A 19,160-nucleotide genomic window follows, 5' to 3' on the forward strand; every position below is an offset into this window, starting at 1 on the left:
ATCATATGAAGTAAACCTGATATCAGACTTGAAACACTTTCACTAGGGCAAGAGCAAGTAACCATTAAAGGCAGTGAAGGAAATATTTGTGTCTTCCATGTTTGTCCAGTTTATCCAGCATTTGAAGAAATAATGCAAAACACTAATTTCTTAAACTACAGTATATATTAGTACAGTAGTAAAATGCAACAGCAAAGAACAGACACCTACAGATATGAACCTAGTTTTAAGTAAAGTTCAGGCCAAAACTTGGATTTATATAAACAATAAGTTAAAAGGTGGTGATTTACAAATAGGCTTCCTTTAAATAAGATTTATCCGGTGCATCTAAACTCATTCTATTGCAAACAAAAACCACAATATCTAGACTTCTCAGCAATAGCTCTTGCATAAAATGTAGTACAACTCTGGTTACATCTCAAAACTTAAGCCTTTGTTTGAGGTAGAACAAACAAACATATAAAAATATACAATTTAAGGAGAATTTCAATTAATAAAACTCAACTTTTACCTGGTCATTAATCTTCTGCAATTTTAAGTTTTCATATTAACTGTACTTTGTGAATATTCACTCAATGACAAGAAGAGTAAATGTTTTACACACAGAGATGAATCATGTGTTTCTTTTATCCATTTCAAACACTCCCCATATGTGAAAGTACATATACCTGTATGTTTTTCTATTCATCTTTTCAAATCTGGGTGTGAGAGAATGGAGAAAATTGTTCTTTGTTTGTTTCCATCTTCAGATTATTTAAGCTCCTCTAAATTTCTGAAAAAACTCATTATATAATTAAGACAAATATTTTCATAACCATTGTCTCAACTGACCATCTTTTTCTAATTTATTAATCGCACGGCGTGAATCCCATTATTCACTCAACACTGAAAATACATTTATTTCAGCCTCCCTGCAAACACAAGGAGACTTCAGAAGGAGAAGTTGGAATAAGGCTTCTCCTCATTCTCTGATGGGCATCGGGCTCTTCCGGTGGTCAAGTAAGTACCCACTCTATTACTCAAAAACAGTGTTTCCAAGTCCAAGGACAATGGATTGTGAAAATGACATCACCTATGTACTTCCCAGACTACATTTCCCAGCTTCGTTGCAGCACATTTCTGTTTTAGGGTACCCTGGCAAAGGGATTTTGTGGTATTTGGTATTTTAAGTTAGCCTAATTTTCAAACCACATCTTAATTTTCTTATGTAAGTAAAAATTATATCCAAGGTTTTATAGGTATTCTGTCAACATTCCTTTTACTTTTTTTTTTTTTCCTGTCAACATTCTTAAGAGCTGTAAACCGAAGCACTTTTAGGGAAGGTAGTCTATCTGTAAGAGTCAATGTTTTAATGACTCTAGTTGTTATCCTCTCATTTTAAAATAGACTGAACAAGTTAAAAGTACATCCAGTCCCATTAGTCAGTCTTGGAGTAGTATATTCAAAAGCAGCATCTGTTGGCTAGTCTGCTCCTACTGACTTACAGTTTTCTACGATCCAAGTAACTGAAATGCTGCAAACCAAAGTACAAGATTTTATAATATGCATAATTAGAAATTCTAATTAAGTCAGAATTACAAACTTGTCAACTGTGCAAAATGGTCAATTTATAAAATACAGTAAGTTGAACTTTAAAAAATGTTGACCATTCTTCATAAAAACTTTGACATATTTTAGGTCCCTCATTTGAATGGATATCCATCATTACTTAACAAATGCCTGAATTTATTGGTATTAGCAAAACTTGAACATCTGTAATCCTGTAAAGGTGACCAGTGTTTCCTTGACAAAGTTTTCATTTCAAGTCTTTCTGAATGGTGTTTTAAAGGGTACTGCACTACATCTTTAGCTCTGATCTTTAAGAAACAGATTATTATATCCTTTAGTAACTTTACGAAGTGATTGATGGCACACACTTCTCCATCAAAGAGATGCTCATCTAAGTCCACAAAAAGATAAATATGCCCAGAAAGCTCACATAATATTTTCTGCTGGAGATACAATTCTCTCTGTTTAGGAAGTAGTTCATAGACTGCCATTCTTGAATGGGTTCTTACAATTCGCTCACAAATATTTATGACTTGACATAGACTTTCCGAAGGGAAATGCAAACCATTCTTCTTTTTAACACATAACAGTGACCCAATTTTAGCAACTTTGAGATCCGAAGCATAAAGAGCACTGATGCAGTCCTCACAAGTTAAGAGAGCTGATAACTTATTTGCAATATAACCGGCACAACAGGTGAGTTTTCGCCTGTGATCTGACAGATCGAGTAATGCCTCACTTAGAGAACAGTAAGACCAGTCTTGGCAAATATCCTCTTTGTGAAAAAGAGTCTTTATAACATTGACACCATACTGACGCTGAACTGTCCAAAGGGCCAAGTCTGTCCTTCGAGCAATTGAAATGTCAAGGATGCTTACTTCACTTAGAAAAACTTCGTCTTGTAATCTGTATCTGGTCTCCAAATTATGATAAGCTTTCTGGAATGCCATACAGGTAGGGTTAGAACTGGTTACTAATACCTGTCTAAGCATCTTCAGAAATAATTCCAGATGGTCTTGACTGAATTTGTAAGTCAGAAGATACGGAAAAGGCATGACCTTAGGGAAAACATAATTCTGGTAGAGCCATTTTAAGCTCTCAGCATTAAGTAAAAATCCCAGGAATCCTAGTTTTCGCTTACCTTTAATTATTTGATTGTTGCTAGCGTCAGATAATGTCACAAAGATAGTCTTGGCTTCAATTAGCACACGATTAATTTTACTGTAAGTTTCAGGCAGTAGAGGGCCTTTAAGTCCCTTTCCATAACAGTTCCTACTATTAAAGATGTCAAACAGGTTGTTAATTAAGCGTAAAAAATGGACGGTACCAATACAGTTTTGAAAAGGAGGCAGGCCTAACGACAACAAGCACTCCAACGCACTGGCCACGCTCTCACTGAACACTTGGGCAGCGCAGTTCATCTTCAGTACATGGTTTTTCAGATTTGCAAGTTTTCTTGGGAGTCTTTCCATATTTGCTAATTCCTGTTCCCCTAGTGCTCCTAACTCCACAAGGTGCTGCCAATGTGCCGTGCCATTAATGAACTGAATGCTTTGCAAATTCTGAAATGCGTTTCTTATTAATCTGAGCAAGTGGCAAGAATCAAAGAAGTATGCAATCTGTTGGCTAGAAGATGAAGGATGCTGAAACGTACACTTCATGTTGTCTCCGTCGATATGTATCCCCAAGGCTTTTGCCATCTGAACACTGTGAGCTGTAGCATCAGACGTAACAGCCAGAACTGTGATCCCTATGTCACTCAGTTTGCCGATGGTAAGACGCAGCAGCTGAGCTTGCAAATATCCAGATGCCCTGTTTACGAAAAAATAACCAAGAGGCGCTCGCCAGTGACCAGAAATACCCACTGCCATTAACAAAATCGTTTCAGAGGCGAGGGGCGTTTCATCGGCATCCAGTGCACCGAGGCCGAAGTCCATAAACCCTTGCAGACGGTGACTGTTAGGGTCCCACTGGAGCTGCTGCTTGAGAGAGAGGCCTTTTATGGTCAGTGAACAATACTGATAGAGCTGCTCTCCCTTCTCCACTCTTCGCTGAAGAAAAGAAAAAACGTTGCTGTTGAAACCTGGGCTGGGTTTGCATTTGGATAACCATCTGGAAAATGGGAAAAAATGAAAACGGTAAAATTCAAATGAAGAAATAAAAGAAGGAAAAATGCCTTAAATGGAACAAAAGTAGGGGCGTCTGGCTGGCTCAGTCAGTTGAGCGTCCAGCTCTTGGTTTTGGTTCAGGTCATGACTTCACAGTCCTGGATCAGACCCTACGTCGGGCTCTGCGCTCAGTGTGGAGTCTGCTTCAGATGCTCTCTCCCTCCCCAATGAGTAAGTAAAATGTTTATTTTTTTAAAAAAGATTTTATTTCTTTATTTATATTAGAGACAGAGAGCACAAGCATGAGAGGTGGCGGGGAGAGGGAGAAGCAGGCTTCCCACTAAGCAGGGGGCCCGATGTGGGGCTCGATCCCAGGACCCCGGGATCATGACCCAGCCGAAGGCAGACGCTTAATCGACTGAGTCACCCACACACCCCTAAATAAAATCTTAAAAAAAAAAAAGGGTCCTAAAGTAGCCTCAAATCCCTACAGAAACAAAGCCAAGTATAAGTAGCCAAATTCTACAGTTATTTTCAAGCATGCATTCATATAATTACTGTAAAATAAGAAGGTAACAGAGAAACTCAGAGAGGTATTTCAAGATGCAAACATACCACGAAGCAATTTTCTTGCTCATTTACTTTTTAAAAAAGTATACAAATCAATTACCTAGTTTGTTCTCATTGATATAGTTATAATTTAGATCATAAACCGGTCTTACCTGTAAATTCAATGAAATGAGAAAACTGCTGAAGGGGAAGGAAACTTTGAGAGTATCTAGCAGATCTACCTCATTTTACAGATTAGGAAACTGAGACAGAGGGAGAGCTTGAACCACATGGCCCTTACTGTGCTGCTAGCTCTGCACAAACAGAAAACCCAGCTTTCCCAAGGTCCTGCTCATGCTTTTCCCTCCGCTCCCTGCAGTCTCAAAATTATGCCCTCAGGGACAATTAAGGTGTCTGCATCTGTCTGCCCTACACAAAGTACCTACATTACTACCTTGGCAGTTCTTTTGTAGTGTCCCTGACCTTCCCAGACTCCTGATTATGCTTTCCTATTAATGTTAGCCTCTGTCTTCAGAATCCTTTTCATTTAGTTCTAATTTACTCTAATTTGTTAGGGTCAGGAAAGGCAACAGCCAAGGTGAATCACTGTCTAAGATAAGACTAAATGGATTCTGAAGTAGAGACGGAGTGTTCATCTTAACTGGTTTACTTTAAAAAAAAAAAAGATTTTATTTATTTGACAGAGAGAGAGACAGAGAGCACAAGCAGGCAGAGCGGCAGGCAGAGGGAGAGGGAGAAGCAGGCTCCCCGCTGAGCAGACCCCGACGTGGGGCTCGATCCCAGCACTCTGAGATCATGACCCGAGCCGAAGGCAGACGCTTAACAGACTGGGCCACCAGGCGCCCCTGAAGTTTACTTCTGTAACTCAAATGACTTGGGGGGGGTATATTTCTTTCCATTTTTTAAAAGATTTTATTTATTCATTTGAGAGAGAGAGAGACAGAGCACAAGCAGAGGGAGGAGCAGAGGGAGAGGGAGAAGCAGATTCCCCGCTGAGCAGGGAGCCCAATGTGGGGCTTGATCCCAGGACCCCATGATCATAACCTACACCGAAGGTAGACGCTTAACTGACTGAGCCACCCACAGGCCCTCTTTTTTTTTTTTTTTTAAGATTTTTTATTTGAGAGAGAGGGCAGGCATGCTAGCATGAGCAGGGGGACGGGCAGAGAGAGAGGGAGAAGCAGACTCCCCACTGAACAGGGAGCCCGATGTGGGGCTTGATCCCAGGACCCTGTAATCATGACCTGAGCCAAAGGCAGATGCTTAACTGACTGAGTCACCCAGGCGCCCCAGGGGAGGTTATATTTCTGATTTTTGGGTTCTATTCTAAGCTGCCAAGGTTTCTTCTTGGACAGCTGACCTCTAATTGAGACTCTAACGTACCTCCCTAAGTATTTCAGGACAGGGCTTTCCAAATATTTTGCTGCAACCTAAAAGTTCCATAAATGAAATTTACCCTCACTACATGCCACGCACACACATATATAACATGTGTGTATATAATGCCAATTATAACCCACTAAATTGATTTCAAGATGCACTAACGGATTTGAAAAACACATTTATAGGATGCAAAAGACATATTTTGATTTTAAGTTGCTTTCAACCTATTTAAGACAAAAATATTAATCAAAAAAATTTTAAGTATTAATCAGCTGTTGATATTTTAAAATAGTAAGATAATGACAAAACAGGGCAATGCTATAGCCCACTAGTACGCTGAATGCCCTTTGCAAATGTGTCTCCAAATTTTAATTGTTAAAAATTTTTTTTCTTGCGTTAGGATTCCTCAAGTGAACACCAAAGGTGCTAACCGTGTTGCATATGGAATCAGTATGTATGAAACTACTTCATGCCTCTACGTAAAAGTTTTTATTTTAAATAGGCTAAGAAGGGACGCCTGGGTGGCTCAGTCGGTTAAGCAACTGCCTTTGGCTCAGGTCATGATCCCAGGGTCCTGGGATCGAGTCCTGCATTGGGCTCCCTGCTCAGCAGGAACCCTGTTTCTCCCTCTGCCTGCCACTCCCCCTGCTTGTGTCCTCTCTCTCTCTCTGACAAATAAAATCTCTAAAGAAATTAATAAATAGGCTAAGAAAGCTTACGTTCTTTGACTTTGATTTTTAAATGGAATTCTAAATGGTATCTTAATGTTCATAGCTATGAGAATGAGGTCTTGAATATCAGACAGAAAGATATGTGGCCTTGTTTCTAAAAGTTTTTGTAACTGAGAGTGGAAATACCCAAACCGTTTGTGACTTAGAACTGTAGAGAAGTGACTGATTTCTGTCTCAAACCTTTCTTCCCTCTCAAAATGAAAAAATTTTTTGATTAAAAAAATGTGTCATTTTTTTACAAAGTAAAACAATACCAAAAAGTACAAAAAATAATAGTCACTTTAATATTTCAGGGACGTTCTTCTAGATTTATGTATATACACCTAGATACAATTTTCAAAATTTATACTGAATCTATTTTTTTTACTTAATAGTAATGTTACAGAAATATTTTTCTGTGTCCTTAATTACTGACCTACCACAATTTAAATGTGTACATGGTATACCATAGTATAGGTAATTTAACTAACCTATATCGAAAGATGCTCAGGTTGTTTCCATTTTTTAGAAATACAAACAGGGCGCCTGGGTGGCTCAGTTGGTTAAGCGACTGCCTTCGGCTCAGGTCATGATCCTGGAGTCCCGGGATCGAGTCCCGCATCGGGCTCCCTGCTCGGCAGGGAGTCTGCTTCTCCCTCTGACCCTCCTCCCTCTCATGCTCTCTGTCTCTCATTCTCTCTGTCTCAAATAAATAAATAAAATCTTAAAAAAAAAAAAAAATACAAACAGCACCGTACTGTGTACTTGGGTGCACATATACACATGTACGTATTCATGTCACTTATGCAATTCCTAGTAGTAGGATAGAAAGGTAAATTTACTTACACTAGCATTGAAATGAATGGATTCAACTTTTTTTTCTAAGATTTTATTTATTTATTTGACAGAGAGAGAGCACAAGCAGGGAAATAGCAAAGGGAGCTCTAGAGGGAGAAGGAGAAGCAGTCTCCCCGCTGAGCAGGGAACCTGACATGGGGCTCGATCCCAGGACCCTGGGATCATGACCTGAGCTGAAGGCAGTCGCTTAATCGACTAAGCCACCAGGTGCCCCTGGATTCAACTTTTATAAGAAATTAAAAACAAATTTTGGACCTCTGGGCACATAATTGGGTGAATCAATTTAAAATTAATTCACATTCCCAAATTTTCTTTCACAGAGTTTTTACCAATAATTTACATTCTCATCAACATGATCTTTTAAATTAAACAATAGCTTATTTATGGAGTGATCATAGGGAGTCCACTGTGTGGCTTAAAACTCTGCCTGGAGGGGCGCCTGGGTGGCTCAGTTGGTTAAGCGACTGCCTTCAGCTCAGGTCATGATCCTGGAGTCCCGGGATCGAGTCCCGCATCGGGCTCCCTGCTCGGCAGGGAGTCTGCTGCTCCCTCTGACCCTCCTCCCTCTCGTGCTCTCTGTCTCTCATTCTCTCTCTCAAATAAATAAATAAAATCTTTAAAAAAAAAAAAAAAAACTCTGCCTGGAAAAATTACAGCACCAAAGAGCCATAATGCTGAGCTGAGTGTTTTTCAAGACTATTAGATCCTCCCATGGTCTTGTTTACCTTTCAATCTCTCATATCACCTTCCCTATTAGAGGGAGCTAATTTACTAAATTGCAATGAATACCTAAAAAGAAAATTAGAAAAAAATCTATAAGATCATTCCATATCTATCACTGTTACAATAAGGAAGGCTAAGGATGTTATGACATTCTCACAAAAGATATGTGAAAACGAATCTTCAAGACCCAAAGAACTGAAATTATAAGAAGCAGAGCTCTGGAAAGGTTCTGGACATAAAGAATTCAAGAGAGACCTGAAAAAGATCCAACATCAGTGCACAGAAAATTAGAGAAGGGACTGATAGTGGCTAAGAATTAGAGAAAGATACAACAAGTAGAAATTAGTGAGGGAGGTACCTGTCTGAACCAAGGGTTTTTAAAAATATAAGTCTTGCTTGGTCTGTCATCATCTAATTGTTTACCATATAACTGTTTCTCCATCATCACAGAGGGGAAAAAACAACTATTCACATTTTCTCCTTTCTCCCCAAACTTCTTTTATCTCCTTCCCCAACTCTCAGCTATTATCTTTTTAAGTAGGCTCCACGCCCAGTGCAGAGCCCAATGTGGGGCTTGAACTCACAACCCTGAGATCAAGATGTGAGCCGAGATCAAGAGCAGGTCGCTTGACAGATTGAGCCACCTAGGCGCTCCTCAGCTATTATCTTTATGTCACTGAGAAAACAGAAGCAATCCAATAAAAACTCATTTTCCTGCCATCAATCTGTTAACCTACTGAATCTTATCTCCGCCTTTCTTCCTGTTTAAATGAGTGAATTGTCCCTGTTCCTCATTAAAGCCAGACGTCTCTCCCAATGGTGTCAGATGTTATCCCCCACAATTATCCTTTCTCCCGTGCATCACCAATTTTCTCCCCCACTAGATCATTCCCTTGAGCGCGCAAACACTGAACAACTGTGCTCTCAAGAGACGCCCTCCCCTCTACCTATGTTCCCTTCGCCCCCACAGATCCATATCTCTGCTCCTTACATAGCAAAACTCCTTGAGAATCCATAATCATGGTCTCTCTTTCTTAGGCTTGATCGATATAAATAAATGTCCAATAGCTGGAGAATGCCCCGGTTAAGTAAGGCACAACTTCCTGATACTATGCAGTTGTTAAAGATCGTATATGTAAAAAACTAATAAATCTAAGAACAGGAAAAAGACTGGAAGAAAATTCCCTAAATGTTAATAATAATTAAATGAGTGAATTGTCCCTGCTCCTCATTAAGGCCAGACGTCAGTAAGGTTCAGAAACCACAGGAAGGAGTTGGCCTATAGGTTGTGGGTAATGGGGAGGCTTATGTTATGCATCAGGAAAGTGACTATTATCCGGCTGAATTGTGTCCCTCAAAAAAGATATATTGGAGTCCTAATCCCCAGTACCTCAGAATGTGACCTTATTTGGAGATATGGTCTTTACAGAAGTAATCAAGTTAAAATGAGGTCATTAAAGTGAATCCTAATCCTACATGACTGGCCCTCATAAAAAAGAGGAAGTTTGGGCATGAAACACACATATATAATGGAAGATGATGTATGGAGACACAGGGAAAAAGACCACCACCTACAAGTCAAGAAGAGAGGCACAGAACAGACCCTCCTCCCTCACAGCCCTCAGAAGGAAGTAACCGGGATGACACCTTGATTTTGGACTTCTAGCCTCCAGAACTGTGAGACAATAAATTTCTGTCATTTTTAAGCCAAATACATACACACATAGGCATCTGTAAAACCAGTGATAAAAAAAAAATAGTAAAAGTATTACTTTTATAAGACATTACTGTAAAGCCTCTGTATTATTTGCTTATAACACAGGGTTATAACACAAAGAGTTATAAATACATCTATGTATTTTGACCACAAATCCTACAAAATTATTTACCAAAATCTCCTCCCTGAACAACCTGCCCCAGGCATCAACTACAGTGCTTACAAAAATGCAGATTTTTGTGCTTAGCCTCAAACCAATCGTGACAATCTAGAACTGTTCTAGATTTTCTAGGATACTGATATTAAAACTGCTGAAAGGTTTTAGAAGTCCCCAAACTACTAAAGTATATTAGAATCCAGATTTTTTTTTTTATCACTGAGAGTGTCTCTGCCATCTGGAGGATGCAAAAAAATTGTCAGACTATATGCCTTCATTTTGTTGGTGAAAATCTTGCTGCTGTGATAATATGCAAATACCACCTAAAAGTTTCTAAAAAGAGAAAATGGATTAATAAATGAGAGTATGAGTACGAACAGCCTTAACACATAAAATGCAACAAAATAATAAAATACTCATTTTCTTTGACATCTAAAAAGTAATTCACTTACGTCCTGAGGATGGAAGAATGAGGCAGCTTGAGAATCTTTCTTACATAATCATAGACTTTGCTACTGCACAAGTAGAGGGTACATGCAAACTGTTTCATTTCTGTGGAGTACTCAGCTGTTTCTCTCCAGTTATACAACTCCCACTTAAAATCTGTTAAAATAAATTTATTTATTCTTTGTGATGAAGAGTGTATACAGTAACATTTTCGGGTTCAGATCATAGCATTTGGATGTAAATGCAGTGGGCATCCAAATCCAAATCCAAATCCAATCACAGTTTAACTGAGTTTGTTCAAAGGTTAATATCCAATCTTAGGGCCTCCTGACCAATTAATTCCTCCTGTTCATCTTCGATCATTTCACTCAAAAGAGAGAAGAAAAAAGTTTCCACTTGAATCACTATGTTTTACTATTCATTGGCAGCCTAAGTGGAGAATTTTAGAGGAATAGGAAAGAGAATGAAATAATTGGATAAAGCGAAGTCTCTGGGTTATGAGTATATTTATTTGTTTTATTTTGTTCCCTAGTCACCATTTATCTGAGGGTGAAAATGAGACACAAGAAACATTTCTGAGGATAGGATGCTATTCAGATTGAATAGACAACCTTGCCTACCTTGAGAAAAAAAAAAAAAAAAAATCCTCTTTCCTGGTGGGGATTTCTATTTATTACCTCTGTTCCCCTACTGGAAAAACACAAAATATTCTCCTCCTTTGAAGATACCTACTCTTTTCTAGAAACAAGACATACTTTTTTTTCACCAGAATGTAAATCCAAAATCTCTGCTGCTTTCATCAAAGAGTAAGTCGGCAATACTTATTTTGTCCCTCTTCAAATATCTGGTTCACAAAGAAGAGTAGGTAGTCTTTCCAATGGACATATATATCCTCTATATTTGAGAAAATAATATGGACCCTCATAGAATTTTCAAGCTCAAAGGGAACTGGCAAAATTATCTGGTTCAACTCCACCACAAAAACACTTTAGTGATAAATTATGTAGCAGTTAAAACTGCTTATAGAGAATTTGCAGTAAAATGAGTGCTTTATAAAAAATGAAAAGTACAGTATATGGTATCAACCATATGATCTCATCTCTGGGTAGCAGGGTTATGTGTAATTTTTATCATTTATATATTTCTTTGCTTTTCCTATAATAAACACATTACTTTGAAAGCTGGAAATACCTAAAAGGATTTTGGCAACTACTTTTCCTTCTTTGTGCTTACCCCGACACTTCATGTTTCAGCGAAAAGCACATTTTCATAGGCAGGAGCAGAGTAAATACTTAATGGTAATTCGGAAAAGGGGAACATACCTGAAAACTGTGCTCGTAGCAGACACTCTGTCTCTTCAGAAAGGAGTTTCTCTTCTACTAGTGCATCAATTAATCGTAAGCCCTTTCTCTTCTTGATCATCCTGTAGTTTTTTACAGAGACCAGTCTTTTTTTGGACACTTGGAGCATCTGTTGCACCTCAGCCAGTTTCTCTGCACCTATTGTCAGAGGTCTCTTTAAACTGTAGTTATGGTCCTCAGTAGCAACCTCTTGCGAATTATCAGGAAGTGGCTGTTTGAGGATTTTCTGTCTTGCTTTACCTTTAAGGTGTACACCCTGCAGAACCTGCAAGAGAAACATCAAATTCAGGTTATTTTTTGAAATTACACAGAAGACGGTCTATAAAAATACCACTAAATGCAAAGCACTCACCTGGTTGCTGTGGAGAGTTAATTATGAAAGAAAAAGGTCAGAATCTCTGATTTTTTCAAATGTATTTATAGGAAAATGTGAAAAGGGTTTTTTGATTTTTTTCATCTATACAGAAATAGTAACCTGATGCTGAAAGTTAACATGACGCTGAAAGTGTCTGAAATGGTTAAGGTAACAACAGAAAGGTGGTAATTTGGGAAGGCTTCGTGGAAATGAGTTTTGAGTAGTTTTTTAAAGGAGCAATAACGTGACTTAACGGAGGGGACAGGAAAGTTATTTGTGCAAAAAGGAAGGCATAGTGGACAGAGCACGGGCTTTGCAATTAAGACTAATCTGAGTTTGAATCCTGGATCCCTCATTTATTAGCTGTCACTAAACTTCTACAATCTCTCATCTCCCCATCTGTAAAATGTGGATAATAATACCGAGTTGTTTTAAGGATAAAATAATTTATGTAAATCTTCTGGCACAACGGCCTGGACTACTGTAGGTCTCAGTAAATAATAACTATTGTTGATTCTACACAAAAGCATGAAAGCAAGTCAATTTCTCACTATGCAGTAGTTTGAAAAGAGAATTTGAAAAAAGAATACAATAGTTTGAAAAGAGAATTCAGAGCAGTTAGATCAAGTGTAGAAATGCACAATTAAAAGGAAGCTCTTAGAGCTTATGAGTTTGGATTTGACACCAACTACATTCTTCTGAATAGAGGAATGAGACAAAACAATACCAAAAGGAGATTCCAATGGATAAGAGGGAAGGGTAGCATCAGGATAGAACAGGTAGATGACTACTGCAGGCTGTGCAGACAGTGAGGAGCCATGTATAAAAGGGTGGCCAAGAGGTGGCCAAGAAACGAAAGAATGTAACACGAGTACTGGTAACTGACTCATGGAAAGCCCTCTCTTTTCTGTATATAACTCTCTATATCAATGCTAATAATTAGGTACATTTTTGGTCAAGATCAATAACATTATTGGAGGAGTCCTAAAAAGGCGTCATTTCGAAGTATTCTGGAAACTGTCTCACACTTAAACAAAAGCCTGAATTCTAAGGCATCTACTAGTTGATTCTTGTGATCAGTTTAGTAATCTTAATGTGTATCTTGACAACGATTTGCATATTTATACCTAATTTAAAAAAAAATTCCAATATTACATATAGATTAAAAAAAAAACCCCAAAATGAGTTTTCTAAGCATTTAAAATTATTGGATTTATTTTAAGACTTAGGATTTTTTTAAATCTCATGTGTGGTATCTTGGTTTTTAAAGGCTCTGTAGAATTTAGTTTTTTTTACACCTAGATTTAAGTACCTTGTATAGAGAAACAGAAGGCACAGCTCCTTTTTTCAGCTTTCTTCTTATGCCATATGACTCAAAGTCACTTTCTTGAAAATGTTTGGAACATAGTATAGCACCTGGTCCTGGGATCCAAATCTTTTTGCTTCTGGGGTCCACACGATTAACAGCCCTGATCCATTTTGAGCGCTGTATGGTATCAGTTGGAAATCTACAGCAATCATATTAAAGTTCCATTAACATGAAAATATTATAGTAATACTACAGTAGTATTTATTACATAAACCCATTTATTATTTAACTGCTTTACATAAACATCAAGTCCAGTTAAAGTTTAACTTACTCAATCTGATTTCATTTTTCAAAGTTCTTTGGTTTTTTTGAATCCAAGACTTCAGTATCTAAGTGATCTCATTTGCTTCAATTTGTACGAGGGCAATTCTCATATTAAATATCCTACCATATTTTGTCTTCACTGCCTACACTTAACAGAATTTGCTCAAATTTAGTATGTGCATCTTTAAACACATCCACAAATTCTGTGCTTCTCCTCCTATCAAGGGATGGAGCCTAATGCCCCTCCCCTTGAGTGTGGGTTAGAGTTAGTGATTTGCTTCTAAGAAATAAAAAAAAAGCAGGAGTGACAATGGGCTAAGTAAGACTAGATAATAAAAGGCACTTGGTCCCTCTACTGAATGATTTTTTCTCTGGGGGGAACTTCTCTGCCATGTAATAAGCAGTCCTATAGAGATACAGGTCTACTGGGCAAGAAACAGGCTTCCAGCCAAAGGCCATGTTGAGTGAGCCTTTCTGAAAGTACACCCTTCAGCCTCACCAAGTGTTCAGAAGATTCTAGTATTGGCTAACATCTTACTGCAACCTTATGAGAAACCCTGTAACACCCAGTTAATCCACTCCTGAATTCCTGCCCTCAGAATTCATGTGAGATGTTTGCACACTGCATTTTTAAAAAAATTTGTTACTGAGCAGTAGATAACAAGTACACTTCCCATACTCAGTTTTCCTCTTTTTTTGAAAGGCACCACTTTTTCCCAGCCTTGAATATAAAAATTACCTTGGAGGTCTCTATTTTTAAGCCCAAATTACTATGTTTAGAAATTGTGAGGAAAAAAAAATTATGAAACTGATATAATGAAAATCACAAAACTACTCTTTCTGCACCTTCTTCCTTGATTTGTCCTGGGGACAGATCTACAGGTAGCTGTGTGATTTTTGTATATTTTAACTTAGGTTTTAAAGCATGTAGTTGTTATGAACTGAAAACTAGTGAAAATTTTAGGTTCCTCAGCTCATGGTTAGGGAAATAATATAGCAGTATAGTAAAACAGAATTCTGAGATATTGAATTCTGAAAGAATTGGAAAGAACACTGAATTGGAGAAAGAACACTGAATTGGAAAACCTGTATTTAAGCTTCAATGACCTTTTATCAGCCATGTGGTATTAGATACATCTCTCAATCTTTGAGCCCCCTCACAGGGTTGTTGTAAGGGTGCACAATGCGACAAATGCACTCAAAAGCCTTTGTAAATGGTAAAGTACTACCCAGAGTTTGTTCTTTCCTAGGAACAACAATTCCACTTTCAGGACTTTCATTGTATTGTTCCAGGAAGATAATGCTACTTGATCAAAAGGAAGGTCTTTTTCTAATAAAGGCGAGGCAAATCTATCTCTTTTCACTGAGTTCCTTTCTTCACTAATGGCACATGCTTGTGAGGCAGCTTTTCCACAGACTGGGTGTAGTCTCTAACCACACAAAGGACAGTAAAAAGGTAGCTAGTCCACCAAGTTCTACTACTAGCCTGATCCTCTGATGCAGTTTCCCGACTGGCATGCCTGCTGACCACACCCATCAATCCCCTTAACCCGTGGAATGGCCTGGGCCATCTGGAGCCCTTGAAGTAGGTATAACAAGCCAGTCCCAAAAAGCTCTGTTGGTTTGCCCCAAAGTACTAAACAAAATGAAAGGGTTGGGAAAATACTGTAGTCTAACCAGCATGACTAGTTTGAATTCCAAACAAAATTAAATTGGTAATAATAATTGATACTACATTTAAAGCATTTACCTTGTGCCACAAATATACGTGTGTGTGTGTGTGTGTGTTTAAAGTTTATTTAAGTAATCTACATCCAACATCCAACCGTGGGGCTCAAATTCATGATCCAAGATCAAGAGCTGCCCACTCTTCCAACTGAGCCAGCCAGGCACCCAGGTGTGTGTGTGTTTTGAAAACTTACTTTTAGTCTTACAAAAATTATGCACGACATGCGTTTTTATCCTTTCACAGAAGATGAAACCAAGACCAGACCTAAGTACAGCTACCAGTAAATAGTAGTTGAAATTGGAATTCATGTCTCCCTATTCTAAAGCCTCCTCTGGCAAAAGAAAAATCCTAAACCAATCATCATCTCATATACACATTAATGAATTGGTTTACACTAATACAGAATCCATTTTCTCTCTCCTGCTGATTACGCCTTTTTTATACCACCAGAAGACATTTACCTTTGGCTCCCTGCATATATTTTCCAGAAAAAGTGGCTAACAAAATCCTTTCTACAGTGGTTGCCTCTGAGGAGAGAGAGAAAGGATTGAGGGGGTAAGGTTTTAACTATAACTGTAACTTAATTCTCTTTTAACAGGAAAAAAAAACCCCTGAAACAAGGCAAAATGTTGATATCTACTTAATTCTAGTGGTGGGTACATAGATGTTTGTTATGTATTATTTTTTGCCTGCTAGTGTTTTTGAAATGTTTCATAATTAAAAAGTTTAAAAATAGAATTATATAATTCAGGTAAAAACTCTTCCAAATTATCATACATATATTACTTTAGTTATGAAATAAATTGTTTAATTGCTTTACACCAACAAAAACAGAATGAATCAAAGTGTCACTTCTTTAAACTTGCCAGTCCCATCTCATATTTAACCATTTATGTGTCTAAGTTCCAGTATTCTCTTAACAATTTCCACACCTTTAGTCATTTTGATTCATGGTTTTCAGCCACAGCCCCTTGCCTGTGTCCCTGCAACATCTTTCACAACTCTGGTAATGGTGCTGGGGATGTTGGGGAAGGCTTCAGAAGAGATAATATTGGAGCAAGAACTGAAGTGTCGATAGGAGTTTGCCATGCAGACAGTGGCCACACCAAGCAGATGCAAAAACACAGAGATATAAAATAAATACCGGATCTTACTTCATAAAGCATTGAAAAATAAGTTAATTTGGAAGCTGAAGAGGGTTAAAGGAGAGTACAGAGGTAGCTGGTACTGGTTACAGATGGGCTGGAAGGATGGCTAGAGGTCAGGTCATAAAAGATCTTTTATGCTCCAGTAAGTTTGGGATCTATCCTTCAGATCAGTGACCTCCAGAGAATGCACTCATCTACTGAGATTTGAAGAACATATTAGAATCCATTTTTATAATTTTTTGCCCCATCCTTTGATTTTTGTGTTTCATAATATATATTAGTACATCACTTCATGTATGTAATTTATAAATCACCATGCATATATCAGGGGCCTGTACTCAAATTTCCTTAATGGAGAGGGCTCCATGATCAAGAAGTTTGAAGATGATGCCTCTGGGCAATGGCAAGTTGACAAAATCTTTCCCACGTTACCTTTTGCTGAACCCTTCTGATCAATACTACCTTGTTGCTAGGACTAACATCATAGTATTCTAACTCCTCTCCCTGTCCCTCCTTTCTCCTGCCTTCCTTACAACTTCCTAGGTATAGGAAGACAAAGATGATTCCCTCCCATTCATACATAAGGACATGTGTTTCATTCAGCACACATATACAATAACAGAAAACAGAGGGAATGTAATTCACGTTTGGAAGAGAGGTATAGAAGGAAAGGCTCCACAGAGGAGCTTGGACTGTGTCTTTTAGGCATTGAAAAGTTCAGATTAAAATCCTTTCTTCAGGAAACTAGCATAAAATTTGCATTTTTAGAAAAATCATTTCTGGGAATCAGGAAAGTGGAATGAATAGGGAAGAAATTAGCCTGGAAGAATCATAGCAGACTACTGTAATAATTACATCACTTTCTTTTCTTAAAATTAAGCAGGTCTTACTTTGGTCCTCAATATATAAAATAAACAAAAGCAATAAACGAACTCTTCCTCATTTAAAGAACCTAAGAAGTCATAAGAAAAGCATGGCAGCAAAAAATTGAAAAATTAGAGAAAAAGGAGATAAGTAGGGACACAGTGTCAATAAAATCAATGGAGGTGAGAGTTTCATGGAGTAGCTGATATGATTAAAAGTTAAAAAGAGGTCAAGAGAAGGATTTAGAAGAGCTCACTTAGATTTGGGAAGATTACTGGTGACCCTTTGTCAGTGCATTAGAGCAGTAGTGACAGGTATCTGGCTACAAGAGCTTGAAAAGTCAATAGGACGTGGGGAAATAGGTATATGCTCCTGTTCGGAGAAGCCTGGTTATAGAGGGAAGGAGTGGTAGGGTAGTGCAGTTGTGCACATCCGCTCAAGAGTTTGTGAGTCTGTTTAAAAATGGAAGCAATGTGAGCATGCTCATTGACTTAGACAAGTGATCAGCAGAGAGAGCAGTTTAAAATAAAAAGAGAACAGGAACAAATTGATGGGGAAAAATCCCTAAGGAGGAAAAAAAAATACAACAGCTTAGTTGGAGGAATCAGCCCTATTTAAAAAAACAAAACAAAACAATGACTACAAAAGGCCTACCACACATAGTTGAAACTCCTTAACCTTTTCTTTTTAAATGTCTTCAAGCTACTTTTCCCACTCCTCTGGTTATCTGCACTTTCCTTCCCTTTACGTTTGTCCATACTATTCCTATTTAAGTGCTATCTAACTCCCAGCCCCGATTAAGTTCAAGGTCCAATTCAAATACCACCTGTCCCATAAAGCTCTTTTCGATCTTCTCATAAAGTCCTCTGTCAATGGTTTAACTCTCTACATCTATTACCTTAGTAGACTACCTCTTTTTGAAGTACATTTTTTTTGTCTGTGAGAATCTGTTTTATTCACTTTTCTACTTCCCATTGTGCCTTGAACTTTGATTTGAATGATATATATATATCACAGATGGACTACAGATGTGGGTTTAAATTAAACTGCTCTGAAAATCTGCCCCGAAAATCTGCCCCACTCTGGAGCCAAATGAAACTTCTTGCCATGACCAGATGCAGCCATTCTGGCCGGCCTTGTAGAGCTCAGTCAATTCTACAGAGTAACTTGCAATGACAGGCAGTACTGGTGAAAACTCATCTACACTCATTCTCGTGAGCAAGCCACACACTCTGATGGAATCGAACACCTTCGACAGTTCTCCCAAACTGCCCTCCCTTCCCGTCTCACGTTAAATAATAAGACGACCGAAAGGTCGAATAACCCCCTTTCGAATAACCCCCGCTAAAAGCCATTAGGTAAGCGGTAGGCAACGAGAAAGAATCAGCAACTTAGAGGTAAACAATGTGCGGGAATAATCTTTCGAATAACCCCCGCTAAAAGCCATTAGGTGAGCGGTAGGCAACGAGAAAGAATCAGCAACTTAGAGGTAAACAATGTGCGGGAACAGCAGGAATAACCTTAACTCTCAAACTTCCCCCGTTCCTTTCCTCCACGCTACGCACGTCACGCCACGTCACGTCAACGGCGCGACGCACGCCCGGCCTCGCCCCACCCTGGCCTACTGCCCGCCAGGCCGTGCTGGGAGTTAGACAGCCGGAGGCTGCTCTCACGCACTGGTGAAAGGAGAGGCCGCGCTCCCGGCTCAGCACGGTGTCCCGGGTGCTGCAGCCCACTGCCGAGCAACTTCGGGTCATCTTGCTACGTGGGGCTCCACTTTGGGTGTTCCCGTGACAGCATTAATCGCGACAGATTTAGCTCCGCCCGTGGGCTCGGCGGCTACGACCTT

The 19,160-nt window shown here is 38.7% G+C and overlaps 1 protein-coding gene across 1 annotated transcript; it reads right to left on the reverse strand.

Moving 5' to 3' along the window:
- Positions 1-1,671: 1,671 nt before the first annotated feature.
- Positions 1,672-19,143, reverse strand: THAP9 (THAP domain containing 9). The gene is made up of 5 exons (XM_021702252.2): positions 18,989-19,143; positions 13,250-13,445; positions 11,544-11,847; positions 10,227-10,377; positions 1,672-3,660 (listed from the first exon to the last, which is right to left on the reverse strand). The coding sequence occupies exons 1-5, from the start codon at positions 19,066-19,068 to the stop codon at positions 1,683-1,685; spliced, it is 2,709 nt and encodes a 902-aa protein (XP_021557927.1). The 5' UTR covers positions 19,069-19,143; the 3' UTR covers positions 1,672-1,682.
- Positions 19,144-19,160: the final 17 nt, after the last annotated feature.

Source organism: Neomonachus schauinslandi, chromosome 2, assembly GCF_002201575.2.
Source record: "Neomonachus schauinslandi chromosome 2, ASM220157v2, whole genome shotgun sequence".
Classification (NCBI taxonomy): domain Eukaryota; kingdom Metazoa; phylum Chordata; class Mammalia; order Carnivora; family Phocidae; genus Neomonachus; species Neomonachus schauinslandi.